The following is a 20722-nucleotide window of genomic DNA, read 5'->3' as shown; positions in this document are numbered from 1 at the left end:
GACTAAACTTCACTTGCGTCATCCTTGTGGTATAGACAGGTACACATAGTAATGCTTTCACTGATTGTACATATTAGAAGATAGTTCATACATGATAGAGTGCTTGTTTTGTTATCCTACACTTCTTGTGTCCTTTCTGTCATCCTGTGGACCCTGGTCCTTGCTGCTCACAGCTATATTTTGTTTAACATTTTCCCCAAATAACTGCCAGGTGTGTGTTTGAAGAGAGTAGTGGGTTGTCTGTGTTTACATGTCTATAGCACTGGCTTTTATGATCTGATTGTCTGTATTTTAGCCAATGAGGTGCTCAATGTGCCCAGCTAAACTAATGCACTGCCAGGGATAATTGTCACTTCGGCCTGTGGGGAGGAGGAGACACAGCAGCAGTTGTAGTATGGACGGTAGGGGAAGTCAGGATTTTGCAATTGAGTTTTATTTGTCTATTTAAGGGTCATGCAAGTTTGGTGTTGACCAGTTGACTAATGGCATTATGCTGGAGATAAGGAACCGGGCTCGGGTGACTGTCCCACAGTCAGTCATGCAATAAGTTGTGCTGCAGCAGAACTTTGATCTTGGGCCTTACATTGCTGATGACAGTAACTCTCCGCGATTTATCAGTGGATTGATGTCTACATTGAATGAAAGCAAACAGGAAACGTTTAGCTGGAATGAAACAGGGGGATTTTGATAAGAGAGTGTTTCATCTTCCTAAAAGATGCTAGAGTCAGGATATACTTTTTTTGTAGGAGATTGTGATGAAGATGACAGTGTCGCTGTGTTGGAAAGTGCTCGGGAGACAGACTCTGTTGTAGAGGAGTTAGGGAACTTGGTGGTAGGAGGAACCTGGAAAAGGAGTGTGAGCGCCTCAGGGAGGAGAGAGACAGGCTGTACAAGGAAGGATAGACGAGGCTGAAGCTGTTACACAGATGCTGTTAGGGAGGTTTGTATGGATTTTATCACTACCATGAGTGTTATTTCAGTAAAAGCATCACAAGTTGTCAAGGTTGTTTTGCCAAAACTTGGTGGGTGACAGGTTGACAAGTGACCAGGTCCAATATTCTGAATGTACAAGGTTTTGGAGGCATAACAGGTTTCAATGCAACATCTGGAGGATGCTTTGAATAAGCTCACCCTTTGCACTGATGCTACTAGTAAGTTTGGACACAAGTATGGCACTTCGGGCACATTTCTAAAGGATGGCACAAAGTTTGATTTAGATTTGAAAGAGCAGGAATCCGTCTCTACCCAGTGCACCTTTGACACAGTGCATGCTATAGTTTACGATGTGGTCAGTAGTGGTGGCGGAGACATTGATGCATTTTCTTTTGAGAGGGACACTTTCTGTAAAATTAACCCATTACAGTCTAAGGGGGGGGGGGGGGGTTATACTTAGCTATATGGAATTGTTTTAGGAAGGTCATACCAAGGATAATTTTGCTACTTAATTTAGATCTTTTTTTATGTACAGTGCATTCGGAAAGTATTCAGACCCCTTCCCTTTTTCAAAATTGTGTTACGTGACAGCCTAATACTAAAACAAAATTAAATAAATTGTTTACCTCATTAATCTACACACAATACCCCATAATGACAAAGCGCAAACAGATTTATTACAAATAAAAACAGAAATAATTTATCTACATAAGTATTCAGACCCCCTGACATGAGACTCGAAATAAGTTGAGCACAGGTGCATCCTGTTTCCATTGATCATCCTTGAAATGTTTCTACAACTTCCTTTTAATTTAATTAATTGGACATGATTTGGAAAGGCACACAGCTGTCTATATAAAGTCCCACAGTTGACAGTGCATGTCAGAGCAAAAACCAAGCCATGAGGTGGAAGGAATTGTCATTAGAGATCCGAGACAGGATTCTGTAGTGGCACAGATCTGGGGAAGGGTACAACAACATTTCTTCAGCATTGAAGGTCCCCAAGAACACAGTGGCATCCGTCATTCTTAAATGGAAGATGTTAGGAACCACCAAGACTCTACCCAGAGCTACCCACCAGGCCAAACTGAGAAATCGGGGAGAAGGGCCTTAGAAGGGCCTTGGTCAGGGAGGTGACCAAGAACCCGATGGTCACTCTGGCAGAGCTCCAGAGTTCCTCTGTGGAGATGGGAGAACCTTCCAGAAGACAACGTCTGCAGCACTCCACCAATCAGGCCTTTATGGTAGTGGCCAGATGGAAGCCACTCCTCAGTAAAAGGTACATGACAGCCCCCTTGGAGTTTGCCAAAAGGAACATTAAGGACTCTCAGACAATGAGAAACAAGATTCTCTGGTCTGATGAATCCAAGATTGAACTCTTTGGCCTGTATGCCAAGCGTTACGTGTGGAGGAAAACTGGCACCATCCCTAAGGTGAAGCATGGTGGTGGAAGCATCATGCTGTGGGGATGTTTTTCAATGGCAGGGTCTGTGAGACTAGTCAGGATCGAGGGAAAGGTGAACAGAGCAGATCAGAAAGTACAGAGAGATCCTTGATGAAAACCTTCTCCAGAGTGCTCAGGACCTCAGACTGGGACGAAGGTTCACCTTCCAACAGGACAACAACCCTTAAGCACACAGCCAAGACAACACAGGAGTGTCTTCGGGACAAGTGGCTGAATGTCCTTGAGTGGCCCAACCAGAGCCCGGACTTGAAGCCGATCGAACAGCTCTGGAGAGCCCTGAAAATAGTTGTTCAGCGACGCTTCCCATCCAACCTGACAGCGCTTGAGAGGATCTGCAGAGAAGAATGGGAGAAACTCCCCAAATACAGGTGTGCCAAGCTTGTAGTGTCATACCCAAGAAGACTCAAGGCTGTAATCGCTACCAAAGGTGCTTCTGAAAAGTACTGAGTAAAGGGTCTGAATACTTATGTAAATGTGATATTTTCGGGGGGGGGTTGTTATAAATGTGCGAACATTAAAAACATAAAAATACCTGTTTTTCTTTGTCATTATGGGGTGTTGTGTGTAGATTGATGAGGGGGAAAAACAATTGAATATATTTTAGAATAAGGCAGTAACGTAACAGAATGTGGAAAAAGTCAAGGGCTCTGAATACTTTCCAAATGCACTGTATAAAAAATATTTGATGAACATTTTTATTGGCCTTACTGCTATTAGTCCATACAAACATAGCAGAACAGATAGTCCCAAAGAAAATCAAAAGGAAGTTTGTTCTGAAGTGTCTGTTCTATAGCTGAGAGATACCATGAATGGGATCATTTACACGCAACGTGTGAGATCTATCAATATGAATGTTTGCTTGAGCGTGTGCATAAATGACTCACAGCCATTATCATGACGCACAGTGCCAAGTGGTGGAATAGGGGAACAGCTTGTCAAGCATAGCCTAGTGAATGGGGAAAATGTATGTTGAATGTGTGAAATTGTGACAGTAATAATTAAATCATTTTACATTTTTCAATAATAATCCATGTTAAGTACAGTAATTTGTTAAATTAGAGAAACTTGTGAAAGTGAATTTATTGTTAAAATATTATAGAAGACTGAGATAATGGGACATTGAATGAGAGATGGCTGATCTTTCTCTGTTGGAAGATTTTGCACATGTTGCATTTCGCAGAGAGCCTGTTTTAGAGAAAGGTGGGATTGGCTCATGAGATATCGTTTCCCAAAACCAATCTTTTTGCGAGGATTTAAAACCTACTTTAGAAAGACAAACATGCATGCCATTCCGGTGCACATCCAAGTGCTATATTCACCCTCAGGTTTTTGGCAACGGGCACTTTTCAACTGGAACTTGACGATGGGTATTTCACAGCCCTCCATGAGCCGATGTTTTGGATGCAATCATCAGCAAAATGAACAGTTACATACAATTTCCATAGACCATCGCAAAACAGGTTGAAGTGAAGAGAGGTTTCTTTGCCATCAATCTGCCTAGTCTCATAGACTAGACTTAACATAGTAAATGTACATTTATGACACTCAAGTTAGTATGATGTTACCTTTGGTTTAGTTACATAAGACAGAAGGTTACTTAAAGCAAAACTAAAGTAGGGTGGTTAGTCAGGGTGGATGGCTGGGTATACAGTCGTGGCCAAAAGTTTTGAGAATGACACAAATATGAATTTCCACAAAGTTTGCTGCTTCAGTGTCTTTAGATATTTTTGTCAGATGTTACTATGAATACCCCGAATACTAAAACATTTCATAAGTGTCAAAGGCTTTTATTGACAGTTACATGAAGTTAATGCAAAGAGTCAATATTTGCAGTGTTTGTTGACCCTTCTTTTTCAAGACCTCTGAAATCCGCCCTGGCATGCTGTCAATTAACTTCTGGGCCATATCCTGACTGATGGCAGCCCATTCTTGCGTAATCAATGCTTGGAGTTTGTCAGCATTTGTGGGTTTTTGCTTGTCCACCTGCCTCTTGAGGATTGACCACAAGTTCTCAATGGGATTAAGGTCTGGGGAGTTTCCTGGCCATGGACCCAACATATCGATGTTTGGTCACCGAGCCACTTAGTTATCACTTTTTCCTAATGGCAAGGTGCTCCATCATGCTGGAAAAGGCATTGTTTGTCACCAAACTGTTCCTGGATGGTTGGGAGAAGTTGCTCTCGGAGGATGTGCTGGTACCATTCTTTATTCATGGCTGTGTTCTTAGGAAAAATTGTGAGTGAGCCCACTCCCTTGGCTGAGAAGCAACCCCACACATGAATGGTCTCAGGATGCTTTACTGTTGGCATGACACAGGACTGATGGTAGCGCTCACCTTGTCTTCTCCGGACAAGCTTTTTTCCAGATGCCCCAAACAATCGGAAAGGGGATTCAGAGAAAATGACTTTACCCCAGTCCTCAGCAGTCCAATCCCTGTACCTTTTGCAGAATATCAGTCTGTCCCTGATGTTTTTCCTGGAGAGAAGTGGCTTCTTTGCTGCCCTTCTTGACACCAGGCCATCCTCCAAAAGTTTTCGCCTCACACCTGCCTGCCACACCTCCAGTCTGTTATTCGAACTCAATCAGCATGACAGAGTGATCTCCAGCCTTGTCCTCGTTAACACTCACACCTGTGTTAACGAGAGAATCACTGACATGATGTCAGCTGGTCCTTTTGTGACAGGGCTGAAATGCTGTGGAAATGTTTTTGGGGGATTCAATTCATTTGCATGGCAAAGAGGGACTTTGCAATTAATTCCAATTCATCTGATCACTCTTCATAACATTCTGGAGTATGTGCAAATTGCCATCATACAAAATGAGGCAGCAGACTTTGTGAAAATTAATATTTGTGTCATTCTCAAAACTTTTGCCCACGACTGTATAACGCAATCGTCTCAAAGGTTGCCTGTTTGAATCTCATCATGGACCATTTTAGCTAATTAACAACTTGCAACGATTTACTACTTTTTAGCTACTTTTCAACAACTTAGCATGTTAACTAACCCTTCCCCAAACCTTAACCATTTAACCTAACTCCTAACCCTAATCTTCACCTTAACCCCTAATGCTAACCCTAGCTTAGCTAACGTTAGAACCTAGCTAACATTAGCATTAGCCACCTAGCTAACGTTAGCCACAACAAATTGGAATTCATTACATATCATACGTTGTGTTAATTCGAATTTGTAACATCCTCAAATGAATACATACCAATACAAAACATAACTTCTAATTGGCGTGTCTTGGATTTACATTTACTATGATAGGTCTCCCCCTGTGTCCAGGTTGCGTCAATCAATTCCAATATATATAAATGGATCAATAGATGGCACCCACATCTCCATAAAAGCACCATCCCAAAACAAGTTATAATATGTGAACAGAAAACGCTTCCACTCACTTAATATGCAGGTGATAGGTTATGTGATGTGCAAAATACACTGCTGAATGTGGTGGCCAGGTGGAACGCATGACTCGTTCATTCTGCAGAATAGCAATTTGGCCTAAGAACGGAAATGTTTGCCTATACGACTACAGGAGGGAGCTGTTTACAATGGATGGCTTAGTGACAAGTGTTGCCTACTCATTTTAAGTATATTTGCCAAATGTAAAGCAACTTGTCCTAATGGTCCTCTCTTTATAGCTATGTTTTTAATTTTGTCTTGTCAAGTCACAACTGAGCGAGCCAAATAAAATACTATATTTTGGTTGTTCTCGACCTCTGACCATAGCACCTATATTTCAGTCTAGAAAAAGCTTTCTTTGGTTGTGCCATTGCATTTCATGGTACGGCGTTTTATATTCCCCACAGGCTTTAAAGGGATGACTTGATGATGTCATGTTCGTTTGGCCCATGTTGACTTCAATACTTCCCACAGTTCAGTCAAGTCGGCTGGATATCCTTTGGGTGGTGGACAATTACTTGATACACGCGGGAAACAGTTGAGTGTGAAAAACCCAGCAGCGTTGCAGTTCTTGACACAAACTGGTGCGTCTGACGCCTACTACCATACCCCGTTCAAATGCACTTAAATATTTTATCTTGCCCATTCACACACCAATGGCACCCATACACAACCCATGTCTCAAGGCTTAAACATCTTTCTTTAACCTGTCTCCTCCACTTCATATATACTGATTTAAGTGGATTTAACAAGTGACATCAATAAGGGGTCATAGCCTTCACCTGCAATCCCCTAGTCAGTCTGTGTCATCGAAGCAGATTTTCTTAATGTTTTGTACAATCAGTGTAGGTCCACACGGATGTTCAGAATATTGGACTGTAGAGAGAGAAATGTTCTACCTGTCTCAGCTAAAGTGGGGTGGAAAATACTCAGTAGGGTCTCTACTGACCAAACATGTGTCGTTTTGGAGAGGGACTGTGTCGTATATAACCAGCAGCACTTAATTCTCCACCCCCTCCATAGCCACCAATGGACTGTACATGGGATACAAATTGGCTTGTAGTGTTAATAATTATATTTTCCAATATTTATTCCCTATTGGAATTTGGCCTCTAGGTACCCTCTCTCAGGCCAGAGGTCACCGTAAAGCAGGCCTCAGTAACTGGTATATGGGACCCTGAGCCATAAAATCAGCCATAGGTGTCCTTAAGCAATTATGTTTCAAATGTATAGTCAATTCAACCCCAAGATCTCAGCCTTGATTTAATGCTTTGGCACCAGGCACGAAAGGGTGAAACAGCAAACAGCTAAGGCAAGAGTGTATTTAGGTCAGCCCTGCCAGCTGGAGGGGGAGAGATTTGCTGTGAACAAACCTCTTAGAGGAATGTGTCTGTCTTCCAATACATCTATCTACGTCTGTCTATGTCTGTATTTGTCATTCTACGTCTGTCCAAATTGGTTCTAGTCAGAAAACACGACTTTACTAGGCAACAAAATAAACATAACAAAATAACTTGGGTTTGGCTCGGTCCTTCTTCTCAGGTTCTGCTCCGTGTCTGTCTCTCTGTCCCTCCTCGCGGTGTGCCATGGTGCTCCCTTTATGTGACCTGCACAGCTGATTGGCACTCTCCCCTAATTACCTCTACTTGGAGCCATCCGCGTTGGGGTGTCCAGCCCGTGTACTCCCAGCAGAAGGTGCCAACGTCGCGGCATGTACCTCTCCTCTATCACCAACCCCCAGGGTAGACTTCCCGGGATACCATACTGTCTATGTATAACATTTTTTACATGCGTTTTTCGGGATATTTTTGTTGTTATACTGTCTCTCACTGTTCAAATAAACCTACCATTAAAATTATAGACTGATCATTTCTTTGTCAGTGGGCAAACGTACAAAATCAGCAGGGGATCAAATACTTTTTTTCCCTCACTGTACATATTGGCTTGTTAGAGATGTTTACCTGTCTCAGCTAAAGTGTGTGGGAAATAATCAGTAGGGTCTCTTCTAACCAAATATGGTTTGTTTTGGAGGGGGACTGTATCATACACATCCAGCAGCACTTTGTTCTCCACCCTCTCCATAGCCAGCAATTCAATACATGTAAGATAGTAGTTTAACCGATAAGGAACATGTACACACTGTAAATTATTGTAAAGATGACTTACAGTGGGGGGGAAAAGTATTGATCGAAATAATTGAGTAAAACACGTTCTAGAAATCAAAAATTATCCTATGATGGGTAGTTTGTGCGCGCTGCCATGCTTGTTTTCTTTCCGCATCAACCAACGATAATAAACGGGGGTGGCAGCATCATGTTGTGGGAGTGCTTTGCTGCAGGAGGGACTGGTGCACTTCACAAAATAGATGGCATCATGAGGACGGAAAATTATGTGGATATATTGACGCAACATCTCAAGATATCAGTCAGGAAGTTACAGCTTGGTCGCAAATGGGTCTTCCAAATGGACAATGCCCCCAAGCATACTTCCAAAGTTGTGGCAAAATAGCTTAAGGACAACAAAGTCAAGGTATTGGAGTGTCCATCACAAAGTCCTGACCTCAATCCCATAGAAAATATATGGGCAGAACTGAAAAAGTGTGTGTGAGCAAGGAGGCCTACAAACCTGACTCAGTTACACCAGTTCTGTCAGGAGGAATGGGCCAAAATTCACCAAATTTGTTGTGGGACGCTTGTGGAAGGCTACCTGAAATATTTGACCCAAGTTAAACAATTTAAAGGCAATGCTACCAAATACTAATTAGTGTATGTAAACTTCTGACCCACTGGGAATGTGATGAAAGAAATAAAAGCTGAAATAAATCATTCTCTCTACTATTATTCTGACATTTCACACTCTTAAAATAAAGTGGGGTCTGCATCCTGCTCCTGAGCCACCTCCGTAGGGGGGAGGATTGGGAAGGGGGGGGGGTGTCGCACAAGAACCGTCGTTGACAGTGGCCACCCTCCCTTCCCTCCCTTTAAGTTTGGGGTTGTTTTTGTGTTTTTTTTTTGTTTGTGGTGCATTTCGGGGTCTGCACCTTTTTTTGGGGGGGGGTACTGTCACGTCCTGACCAGTAAAAGGGGTTATTTGTTATTGTAGTTTGGTCAGGACGTGGCAGGGGGTGTTTTTCTGTGTGTTTTGGGGTTATGTTCTATGTTCTTCTATTTCTATGTTTATGCTAGGGTATCTATTTCTATGTTGGATTTGTTTGGGGTTGGTCTCTAATTGGAGGCAGCTGAATCTCGTTGCCTCTGATTAGAGACCATATTTAAGTAGGTTTGTTTTTCATTGTGTTTGTGCGTGGTTCATTTCTGTTTAGTTGTCTAACCTGACAGAACTGTGGGCTGTCGTTTTTGTTTATAGTGTTCTCTGTTTAATAAATACAAGATGAGCACTAACCACGCTGCGCCTTGGTCTACTACCTTTAACGACGGCCGTTACAGGGAGATGAATAGTTCCCAAGGTGAAAACAATTTGTTCCACAATGGCGATAAAACATTTAATACTTCAACTTAAGTGTGGAGGCTCACAACTTAACTGTGGGCACACATCCAAAAGTGTAAACATGATGCAATTAACATTTTAACCTGTATACATAATGAGATATTAATGTGGCGGATTCATTTGACTATTAAGAGATATCATGTTAGTCTGGATACGAGTCTTTTTAGCTAACATTCCACTCCTTGCCACACCTGTCATTTGCCAAAGACACATTTTGGAATTCTGACATGTGCATAAAACATGTGAATAAAACAACTCAAGCTGCGGCGACCGTTAGAGATATTTGGAACACATGTGAAAAGGTTAATTTGACAGATTTCTATGGAGATTTTTGTATTAAGCTAATTAGGCTCTGGACCTCGTAGGGTAAGAGCTGAGTACCCCTGCTGTAGGCTGTCTTTTGACATGTGTGGAGTGAGAACAGTGGTTATTCTTGGAAACAGTGATATTTTGAAATAGAGCTCATCTCTTCACTTTTGAGAGTTGGCAAGTATTTTGGAAACCTCATCCTCTTATCTTTCTGATAGAATATGTACAAATCAAATATACAGAAATCAAAACTTCTTACCTGCATGTGACTCTGTAGGATTTGAAAAAGTCATTTTTTGGCACTCAGGGAAAACAATGTCCTCTTTAAAACTGCTTATAACACAGATTCTGTTTGTGATGTCGAAATTAAAACATACATTTGTTAAATAGACTTAGGAAAAGTCAAGGAAGGAGGTGGGCATGTGTGTGGGGGGCATAATGCAAGTAATCCAAAAGTAACAGAAAGTAATCAGATTATGTTACCGAGTATGGGTAATCCAAAAATGACATTACTGATTACAATTTTGAACAGGTAACTAGTAACTGTATACTAGTAACTATATCAGATTACATTTAGAACGTAACCTACCAACACTGTCTGTGATACAGTATATGTTCACCTCAACCCCCTGGTCTGTGCGTTCCAGACAAGCTGAAGAGCATCGACTTAACAGGGAACCAGATCTCTGGGGTGGATGAAGATGCATTCCGCCCCCTACCACAGCTCCAGGACATCCTATTGGCTGATAACAACCTGCAGGCGTTGCCAGAGCTCCCACCCACCCTCAGATACATCGATGTGCGCAACAACAGACTGATCAGCAATGGACTACACACAGATGGGTTTAAGGTGTGCACACACACACACACACACACACACACACACATTTGCACGCACATACATAAAGACATTCACACGCACACACACTCTAGCTATAATTTGTATGAATTCTTTGAAGTAAATGCCAGAAGGCAATCCTTTTTACAACATCATTGAACAGTAAATACCAAGTAGCTGAAGCAGTGTTGTAGGATACAGTTTCTCTTGACTGAATAGAGATGGAGCTCCCTCTGGTGGCTTTTATTGATGTTTTACATTGTTGTTTTACTCCATCTGGCCTAAACAGGAGATGAGCCTGCTCGAGTTCCTGTATCTGTCTGATAACAAGCTGGACTACATCCCCGTCCCACTACCTGAGAGCCTCCGAGTACTACACCTGCAGGTATCAACATGCATGTACACACACCCCTCATACACCTCACATACCTCACACACCGCTCATACTCCTCATAAACCTCACTCACACCCCTCATACAGCTCACACACACCACATACACCTCTCATACACTCCTCATGCATCTCACACACACCGCTCATTCACCTCACACACCCCACATAAAAAATACTACAGGTTACTATAGAATATTATAGTACTTACTATATCATTATATAGCATTTTGTAGTGAACTCGAGTATACTTTAAAATCCTCAACAACAAAAAAAGAATCCCTCGATCACGTGTAGTACTTGCTATAGCATTTTGTAGAATACTATACTCCACACTGTAGTATCCCTCGATTGTGTAGTGCTTACTATAGAATGTTGTAGTATTTTGTAGGATACTATACTACAAATCAAATTGTATTAGTCACATGCGCCGAATACAACAGGTTTAGACCTTACAGTGAAATAATTACTTACGAGCCCCCAACCAACAATGCAGTTTAAAAAATACAGACAAGAATAAGAGCTAAAAGTAACAAGTAATTAAAGAGCAGCAGTAAGACAACAATAGCACCGGGGTACCGGTACAGAGTCAATGTGTGGGGGCACCAGATAGTTGAGGTAGTATGTACATGTAGGTTGAGTTATTGAAGTGACTATGCATAGATGACAACAACAGAGAGTAGCAGCGGTGTAAAGAGGGGTGGGGGCAATGCAAATAATCTGGGTAACCATTTGATTAGATGTTCAGGAGTCTTATGGCTTGGGGGTAGAAACTGTTTAGAAGCCTCTTGGACCTAGACTTGGTGCTCAGGTACCTATTGCCGTGCGGTAGCAGAGAGAACACTTTATGACTAGCGTGGCTGGAGTCTTTGACAATTTTTATAAGGCCTTCCTCTGACACCGCCTGATATAGAGGTCCTGGATGGCAAGAAGCTTGGCCCAAGGGATGTACTGGGCCGTTCGCACTACCCTCTGTAGTGCCTTGCGGTCGGAAGCTGAGCAGTTCCCATCCCAGGCAATGATGCAACCTCTCAGGATGCTCTCGATGGTGCAGCTGTAGAACCTTTTGAGTATCTGAGGACCCATGCCAACTTTTTTCAGTCTCCTGAGGGGGAATAGGTTTTGTTGTGCCCTCTTCACAACTGTCTTGGTGTGTCTGGACCATGTTACTTTGTTGGTGACGTGGACACCAAGGAACTTGAAGCTCTCAACCTGCTCCACTGCATCTCCGTCGACGAGAATGGGGGCGTGCTTGGTCCTCTTTTTCCTCTAGTCCACAATCATCTCCTTTGTCTTGATCATGTTAAGGGAGAGGTTGTTGACCTGGCACCACACGGCCAGGTCTCTGACCTCCTCCCTATAGGCTGTCTCGTCGTTGTCGTGATCAGGCCTACCACTGTTGAGTCATCGGCAAATTTAATGATGGTGTTGGAGTCGTGCCTGGCCGTGCAGTCATGAGTAAACAGGGAGTAAAGGAGGGGACTGAGCACGCACCCCTGAGGGGCCCCTGTGTTGAGGATCAGCGTGGCGGATGTGTTGTTACCTACCCTTACCACCTGGGGGCGGCCCATCAGGAAGTCCAGGATCCAGTTGCAGAGGGAGGTGTGTAGTCCCTGGGTCCTTAGCTTATTGATGAGCTTTGGGGGCACTGTGGTGTTGAACGCTGAGCTGTAGTCAATGAACAGCATTCTCCCATAGGTGTTCCTTTTGTCCAGGTGGGAAAGGGCAGAGTGCAATGTAGATTCCATCATCTGAGGATCTGTTGGGGCGGTATGCAAATTGTTGTGGGTCTAGGGTTTCTGTGATAATGGTGTTGATGTGACCCATGACCAGCCTTTCAAAGAACTTCATGGCTACAGATATGCTAATATTTCATTAGCATATACCCTGCCCATTCCCCTGCCCATTTCCCAATTTGTGCCACCCATGAGTGAGAAGCTTACATGACAAGTATAGACCAAGCAACATAGAAAACATTTCAGTCACAACAACAAAAAACAGATGCTGTATCAGCTGGTGGAGAGGCTGGGGAATGTCATTATCCAGGCCTGGGAGGATACCATCTCTGTAACTACCATCAGGTTACCAAAACAACAACTCCCACCTCACCTTGTCCAAAGATAATTAAGGAGAAAATACATCAAGACCAGATCCCCCCCCCCACACCAAATCATAAATAAATACATTCTAGAAACAGCTTGGTAAAGACTCCAACCCACACATCTTCTGGTAGAAAATAAAGAGTCTTAACCTCTATGGGCTAGGTGGGACGCAAGCGTCCCACCCGTGGTGCACTCCATCAACAGCAGGTGCATTTCAAGAGCGGCAAATTTGAATCCAAATAAATGTCAAAATTCAAATTTTTCAAACTATTTTACACCCTTTGAAAGATAAACATCTCCTTAATCTAACCACGTTTTCCGATTTCAAAAAGGTTTTACGGCGAAAGCATAAATTTAGAGTATGTTAGGACAGTACATTTACAAGAGTTGTGTGTAATGTTGTGCCAATTCAAAGACAGGCGTCACCAAAACCCTAAAATCAGCTAAAATTATGCACTAACCTTTTACAATCTCCAACAGATGACACTCCTAGGACATTATGTTAGACAATGCATGCATTTTTAGTTCTATCAAGTTCATATTTATATCCAAAAACAGCGTTTTACTGTGGCGTTGATGTTTAGGAAATCGTTTCCCTCCAATAACCGGCATTCAAGTCAGCACCACAAATTAAATAATTAAAATTAGAAAACATTGGTAAAATATTATATTGTCATTTAAAGAATTATAGATTTACATCTCTTGAACGCAATCAACTTGCCAGATTTAAAAATAACCTTACTGTAATAATCTGAGCACTGCGCCCAGAAAAATACGCGTTGCGATACAGACTAGCCGCCATGTTGGGGAGATCTAAAATCGAAAATACTATGTAAATAATCCATTACCTTTGATTCTCTTCATCAGATGTCACTTCCAGGTATCACAGGTCCATAACGAATGTAGTTTTGTTCAAAAAAGCTCATCATTTATGTCCAAAAATCTCCGTCTTGTTAGCACATGATCTAAGCCCGCCGGACTTCACTTCATGAACGAGGGGAAAAAATATATTTACGTTCGTTCAAACATGTCAAACGTTGTATAGCATAAATCATTCGGGCCTTTTTTAACCAGAACATGAATAAAATTCAAGGCGGACGAATGCAAACTCTTTTAAAACGTATTGGAACGAGGGTACCCAGCATGACCTAGCGCGCCAGGTGTCTAATGGGCAATCATCGTTCCAAGGCTCTTGTTCGGTCAGATCTCACTGTAAAAGACTCAAAACACTTTGTAAAGGCTGGTGACATCTAGTGGAAGCAATAGGAAGTGCCAAAATATTCCTCAGCCCCTGTGTTTTTCAATGGCATAGGTTTAAAGGTAATACAACACATCAGGTATCCACTTCCTGTCAGAATCTGTCTCAGGGTTTTGCCTGCCAAATGAGTTCTGTTATACTCACAGACACCATTCAAACAGTTTTAGAAACTTTAGAGTGTTTTCTATCCATATATAATAAGTATATGCATATTCTAGTTACTGGGTAGGATTAGTAACCAGATTAAATCGGGTACACTTTTTTATCCAGCCGTGAAAATACTGCCCCCTAGCCCTAACAGGTTAATGGAAACAAAAAGAACAACACAATCCTGACACTGAGGTCACAGGGTCAATCCATAGAGAATAACTAAGAAAAGGCCATACTGTTAAAAAAACACCTGCAAAATGTGCACTCCTGCACCCCCCGCACCTCAATCCACCCTTAATACCAAGCCTTCAGTCAACCACGCCCTCCTTGCCCCTGCCTGCCTGCCTTGCCTCCTCCTCTCATCCCATGACATGAAATGGACAGAAAAGAGCAGAAGCTTTGAGCTATCCAATCAGACTCTAGTCCTACCTACCTACAGATTACAGGATGGAGCAGCCGTTCAGTTCCCAATCCTACCTCCTTACAGGTTATGGACAATTTAGTATTTTCGTATTTGTCCAGTAGGTTTCACTCAAGGACAAAGCCCCAAAAACAGCAAAGAAATATAGATAAACACTATAGTAAATACTACAGTACACTGTCCTACAGTATACTGCAATAATGTCTGCAAAAATACTACTGTAAATACTACAGTAATGTCTGCAAAAAATACCACAGTAAACACTACAGTATACTAGTCATATCCGTAAAAGCACTAAATGAAATACTACAGTATTCACTTTAGTGTTTTTGTACAAAAACACTGTGCGAAAACACTAGAGTGAATACAATAATATATAAATATGGTAGTACCACTACTGTATACTTCAATATTTTTTCCTGTGGGACTCCCCACACCCAGCACAACCAGACTAGCGTACACATTTCTGCAGACACGGTCTCAAACCTAGTATTCTCTGAGGGCTGAAAATAGAGGAGACTAACTTTCACTCCACACAGCTCTACAGCAATCCTCAGGCTGTCCCCCATACTGTTTCAGACCCAGTATAACCTCCCTTTTCGATTCCCACTAAATGGCCAAGCTGCAAAGTCATAATCATTTCTGAAAACAAAAATTTGCTGTTTGGTCTTAATTTAGGCAGGCATAAGGTTAACAATGTGGTTAAGGTTTGGGTTAGAGTTAGAGTTAGGTTTAAAATCAGAATTTAAAAAGAGAAATTGTAGAACTAGGAGGAGCTTCCGACATTGCAACTTGGTCAGATAGTGACGACCTGGTTTCTCTCTCCTCTCCTCTGTAGTCATGGATTCACAACGGGCACAGAGTCAAATTGGAGCAGTGACGTAATGAGAAATTGACTCTCCAGATTTAATGAATTAATCTAATGACGTCTGCCATCATGTCTCTGCTTCATCCAGTTTAATTTCCTCATCAAAGTAACACATAACCTCCTCTCCTCTCCCCACCAGAACAACAACATCCAGAATCTTCATGTGGACACATTCTGTAACAGCCACGACCGTAACTACATACGACGCTCCCTGGAGGACATCAGACTGGATGGAAACCCTGTCAACATCAACCTGTACGCCTCCTCCTACATCTGCCTGCCTCGCCTGCCTATCGGGAGCCACTGAGGGGGGCATTGAGGGGACATGGAGGGGGCCATGGAGGGGCTCTGCAGAGAGGGAGGCAGGGATAGGTCTACAAAGACGGTGGTAGGGAGGGTGAGGGAGGAAAGGGAAAGAGAAAATATTCATTTTATAAAGCAAATCAAAGACAGAGATGAGCGTGAGGGGTGGGGAAAGGAAGGATGGAAAGTGGGAGTTGTTAATTCTATTCTGGTTCGCTATCTCTTTAACATTAGCTGCTAACTCAATCCTGAGACACCTGTGATGTCACACCAGTAAGAGGCTGTCCTGACTGAATGATTGATTGGCAGATGGCCAGATAAATGAGGGGCCGTTTGCTTGTACCTGACAAATATCAATCATGCTGAAATCCAACCTGGGCAGAGGAAAACAGCTGCCACTGTATCGACTGTCTGTATGTCTGCCTGTCTGACTGCTACTTTTGCCTACTGAAACATGTGTGTCGCCTCACAATGAGATCGTCATTTTTAATTATAGGTTGACCATAATAAAAACAACTGTGATTCACTTAGTTTGTTTGTTAATCAACAATGTAAATTCATCAATTAAAGTATAAACACTGCTCCATCATTGTCACTTCCCGTGTAATAATCTAATTTAAAGGTAGAGTAGCCAGTTTAACATGATATTGTATTTTGCTTCATTTCAATTCCATTTATTATCTCATCACTGGGATGTGTTCAGTAGAACAGCAGTGAAGTCAGAGAGAAACATCTATCAATCGCAAATTGAACCATATAGCCCCTGTCCCCTATGCATTTGTGGAGATCTGAGGGGAGGGATTACAATTTCATGTTGGTCCACTTTCCCTGCTGATAGGCTAGGTGTAATCCTAATCTTTTCCATGTAGTCAACAAAATAATAATTCTAAGTCAGAATCCACACCTCCCTTTTCTTTTCCTCACAGTCTTTCAATACAGTGCCTTCAGAAAGTATTCATACCCCTTGACTTATTTCACATTTTGTGGTGTTACATCCTCAATTCAAAATGTATTAAATATATGTTTTTCTCAACCATCGACACACAATACCCAATAATGACAAAGTGAAAACATGTTTTATAACATTTTGTCAAATGTATTGAAAATGAAATACATAAATATAAGTACTTGCACACCCCTTAGTCAATACATGTTACAATCACCTTTGGCAGCAATTACAATGTCAAGTCTTTTTGGGTAGGTCTATTTTTAAAATTCTTCAAGTATTGTCAAGTTGGTTGTTGATCAATGCTAGAAAGCCATTTTCAGGTCTTGCCATAGATTGTCAAGCCAATTTAAGTCACAACTGTTACTAGGCCACTGAGGAACATTCAATGTTGTCTTGGTAAGCAACTCCAGTGTATATTTAGCCTGGTGTTTTAGGTTATTTTCCCACTGAAAGCTGAATGTGTCTGTTGGAAAGCAGGCTGAACTAGGTTTTCCTCTATGATTTTGCTTGTGCTTAGCTCTATTCCATTTATTTTTATCCAAAAAGCCTCCCTAATCCTTGCCGATGACAAGCATACCCATAACATGATGAAGCCATAGCACCATGCTTGAACATTTGAAGAGTAGTACTCAGTAATGTGTTTTGTTGGATTTGCCCCAAACATAATGCTTTACATTCAGGATATAAAGTTATTTCCTTTGCCACATTTTTTTGTAGTTTTACTTTAGTGCCTTATTGCAAACAGGATACAAGTTTTGGAATATTTTTATTCTGTACAGACTTCCTTCTTTTCACTCCGTCATTAAGGTTAGTATTGTGGAGCAACTACAATGTTGTTGATCCATCCTCAGTTTTCTCCTGTCACAGCCATTCAACTCTGTAACTGTTTTAAAGTCACCATTGGCATCATGGTGAAATCCCTGAGCAGTTTCCTTCCTCTCCAGCAACTGACTTAGATAGGACGCCTGTAAACATATCTAAAAACATAATTACACTTTGACATTATAGGGTATTGTGTGTAGACTATTGACGCAAAATCTCAATTTATTTTATATTCAATCTGTAGCACAACAAAATGTGGAAAAAGTAAAGGGTTGTGAATACTTTCTGAATGCACTGTACATTTGGAGCGTTGCTCAAAATGCATGCATCTAGTGTACAGTGTCGCTAAAGTGGCTTCTTAAATTACTCTTTACATATTGATCAATGGAGATAATTTGTTGTGCCACCAAGTTAAAACTTAGGCAGCGATATAATTTAAATTGTGATGGTGATAAATAAACTCACATTTTTACATTCTGTCATAAAGAACAAATGTTAAACTAAATATTTTTTTATATGTTTTCCCATCTCAAGAGGTAAAAAACAAAAGTCTATAGTAAGTGCCTTTCTTCAGCTTAGTTAAATAAAGAGAGATCGGGCTGTCACGTCCTGACCCTAGTAAGATGTAATTTTCTATAGTAGAGTAGGTCAGGGCGTGACAGGGGGTGTTTTGGGTTTTTCTATGTTTTCTGTTTAGTGTATGTCACCTGACGGAACTGTTGTCGGTCGTTTTGTTGTTTTTGTTAAAGTGTATTCATTAAAAGTAAATATGAGCACTATACACGCTGCGCCTTGGTCCCCTTTAGACGACCCACGTTACACGGGCGCTAGGCTGTTATTATTATTCATTTTTTAAATACATTTAAACAAAAACTATACATTCTACAATGCTCCACAATATGTCGAAGTGAAGGTCTATGTCTTATGCTTCCAATGAGTTGTATTATAAGGCTCTACACTGGATGGTTAGCGGTGTTATGGTGCTAACAAACATTTAAATATTTTGCATGTATCCTAAAAAAATCTATCTAAAATTAAATTGTAAATGTTGTTCTTTTCATATGAGTAAGTGCAGACAAAGGATATGAAGGATCTAGAAGGTTTCTGTATGGAGGAATGGTCTAAGATCCCTCCAACTCAAGAAGCATTTTTTTAAAGGCTCAGTGATGTTATCCTCACAAGGTGAGGTATTGAAAGGTATAATTTTGACTCCTACCTTTTTTAAAATAACATTTTTTGTTAAACAAAATCTCTTTCTCTGAGCAATAGTCGAGACAGTGGACATTTCATAATATCCGGTAATGATTCCAATCGTTTTTTCAAGGATGAGCATGAGAGCATGAAAAGGGGAGAAGACCAATATAAGTCTGGCCATGTGGAGAAGTTCAGCTATAGCGCGGGGCAACTTGACGGTTTGGTCAGGGCCAGCATGAGGAATAAAGTTTATCCTGTGTCTGTGAGTGTAGTTATTAAGTTAAGTGTGAGCATCATAGCAATACAATATCCACTTTCTACAAAGAAAGAGCCACTTAATAATTTATATAATCATTTAAACAGATTTCCCCGTATACCAGACGTGGATGAGTGATAATTCAGTTCTAGAATGTTGTCAATGAGGAGAATGAATCAAAAAAATATATTGGCATTCATAATTGACTTTGTTTAGACATCCATCCTGTATTGTAGTTTCATGACCAGAGACAAATCTTCAAAGGCAGTATTGTTTATTCGTGGTGGTACATGCATTCACACAGCCTTGATTTATATGATCCTTCCCACTATGTCAAGTGATAAAATCCCAAATGATCAATTAAAAGTTCATGGAAAAACTGCACTTGTCCGCATGTGAAAATTACAATTGATTAAATATTCTACAGCTGTAATGTCATCGATAAAATCAAACTTTATTCCTATAGCACATTTCTTACAACAAATGCATTTCAAGGTGTTCAAAGTCATGCATTGAAAGGCATGTGGCTCTTAACAGGTCTCTATTGGTGACCAGGGGATTCTCTCTACCACATGTGAATGCCTCCATGGAGTTCATAAATGTAGCCATGCAGCTGCATTGGCTATTTTCTGCGGTTCACAATATCGGCTGTACTTATGTGGAATGCTAGTGAAGGAAGCCAGCCGTGCCCAACCAGGTGCAGTCAGTGGAGGACCTGTACCCGGCCAAAGACTACAACCATCTGTCCACAGAGGAGGATCTTCAGTGGCTAAGGAACCACCTCTGGGGCAGGTTCAGTGGAATGGCGTGGCTCCTTGAAACTGAGCCAGAACAACGCTGTCCTCTGTCATCCATGTCTGTATTGGACATTGTTGAAAAACAAGTGAACAATGAATAAAGATCATAGACAAACAATAGACTCCTAGAATAGGTTATATTACATTAAAGTTTTGGTCAAAACAGCCAACTAAAGTAATGTAGTTAGCATAAGTTCAATCACAAAGGCTGGTCTGAGAGCATCTCCTCACAGTTTTATTCAGGAGTACATAACAATTCACATAGCATTTTTATCATGGTCACAGTGGGAATGTATATCTGTGGTGTTTAAATTATGTTTTACCGCAGAGTGGGAGAGAGAGTACTGTCACGTCCTGACCAGTATAGAGTATATTTGGTTATTGTAGTTTGGTCAGGACGTGGCAGAAGGTAGTTGATGTATGTTTATGGGGTTTGTCACTGGTCTATGTCTGTGTTTCTATGTTTAGTTGATTGGGGTTGGACTCTCAATTGAAGGCAGGTGTGTTGAGTTGCCTTTGATTGGGAGTCCTATATAGTAGGGTGTGTTTGTCTTTGTGTTTCGTGGGAAGTTGTATTTCGCACTGCTAGGGAATGTATAGCCTGTGAAACTGTCACTAGTCGTTCTTTGTTTTCCACGTGTTCACATTTATTTAATAAATTAAGATGAGCATGCAATCCGCTGCGTATTGGTCCACTTTCTCTGACAGTGACTTCAACATATCGTCAGAAGACGAGAGTCGTGACAAGTACAT

At 41.4% G+C, this 20722-nt stretch overlaps 1 protein-coding gene across 5 annotated transcripts in view; it reads left to right on the top strand.

Annotated features, from left to right (window-relative positions):
* optc (opticin) overlaps positions 1-16537 on the top strand; it is a 32437-nt gene extending 15900 nt beyond the window's left edge. For all 5 annotated transcript variants that reach the window (XM_045691508.1, XM_014131830.2, XM_045691509.1 and 2 more), the window contains 3 exons: positions 10269-10471; positions 10749-10844; positions 15788-16537. In XM_045691508.1, the coding sequence (XP_045547464.1) occupies positions 10269-10471; positions 10749-10844; positions 15788-15955 (467 nt within the window). In that variant the 3' untranslated portion in view covers positions 15956-16537. The remainder of the gene's footprint in view (positions 1-10268; positions 10472-10748; positions 10845-15787) is intronic.
* Positions 16538-20722: the final 4185 nt, after the last annotated feature.

This window comes from Salmo salar, chromosome ssa12 (assembly GCF_905237065.1).
Source record: "Salmo salar chromosome ssa12, Ssal_v3.1, whole genome shotgun sequence".
NCBI classification, from domain to species: domain Eukaryota; kingdom Metazoa; phylum Chordata; class Actinopteri; order Salmoniformes; family Salmonidae; genus Salmo; species Salmo salar.
Note: the sequence above shows the minus strand (reverse complement) of the source record. Positions and strands in the feature narration are given on the sequence as shown.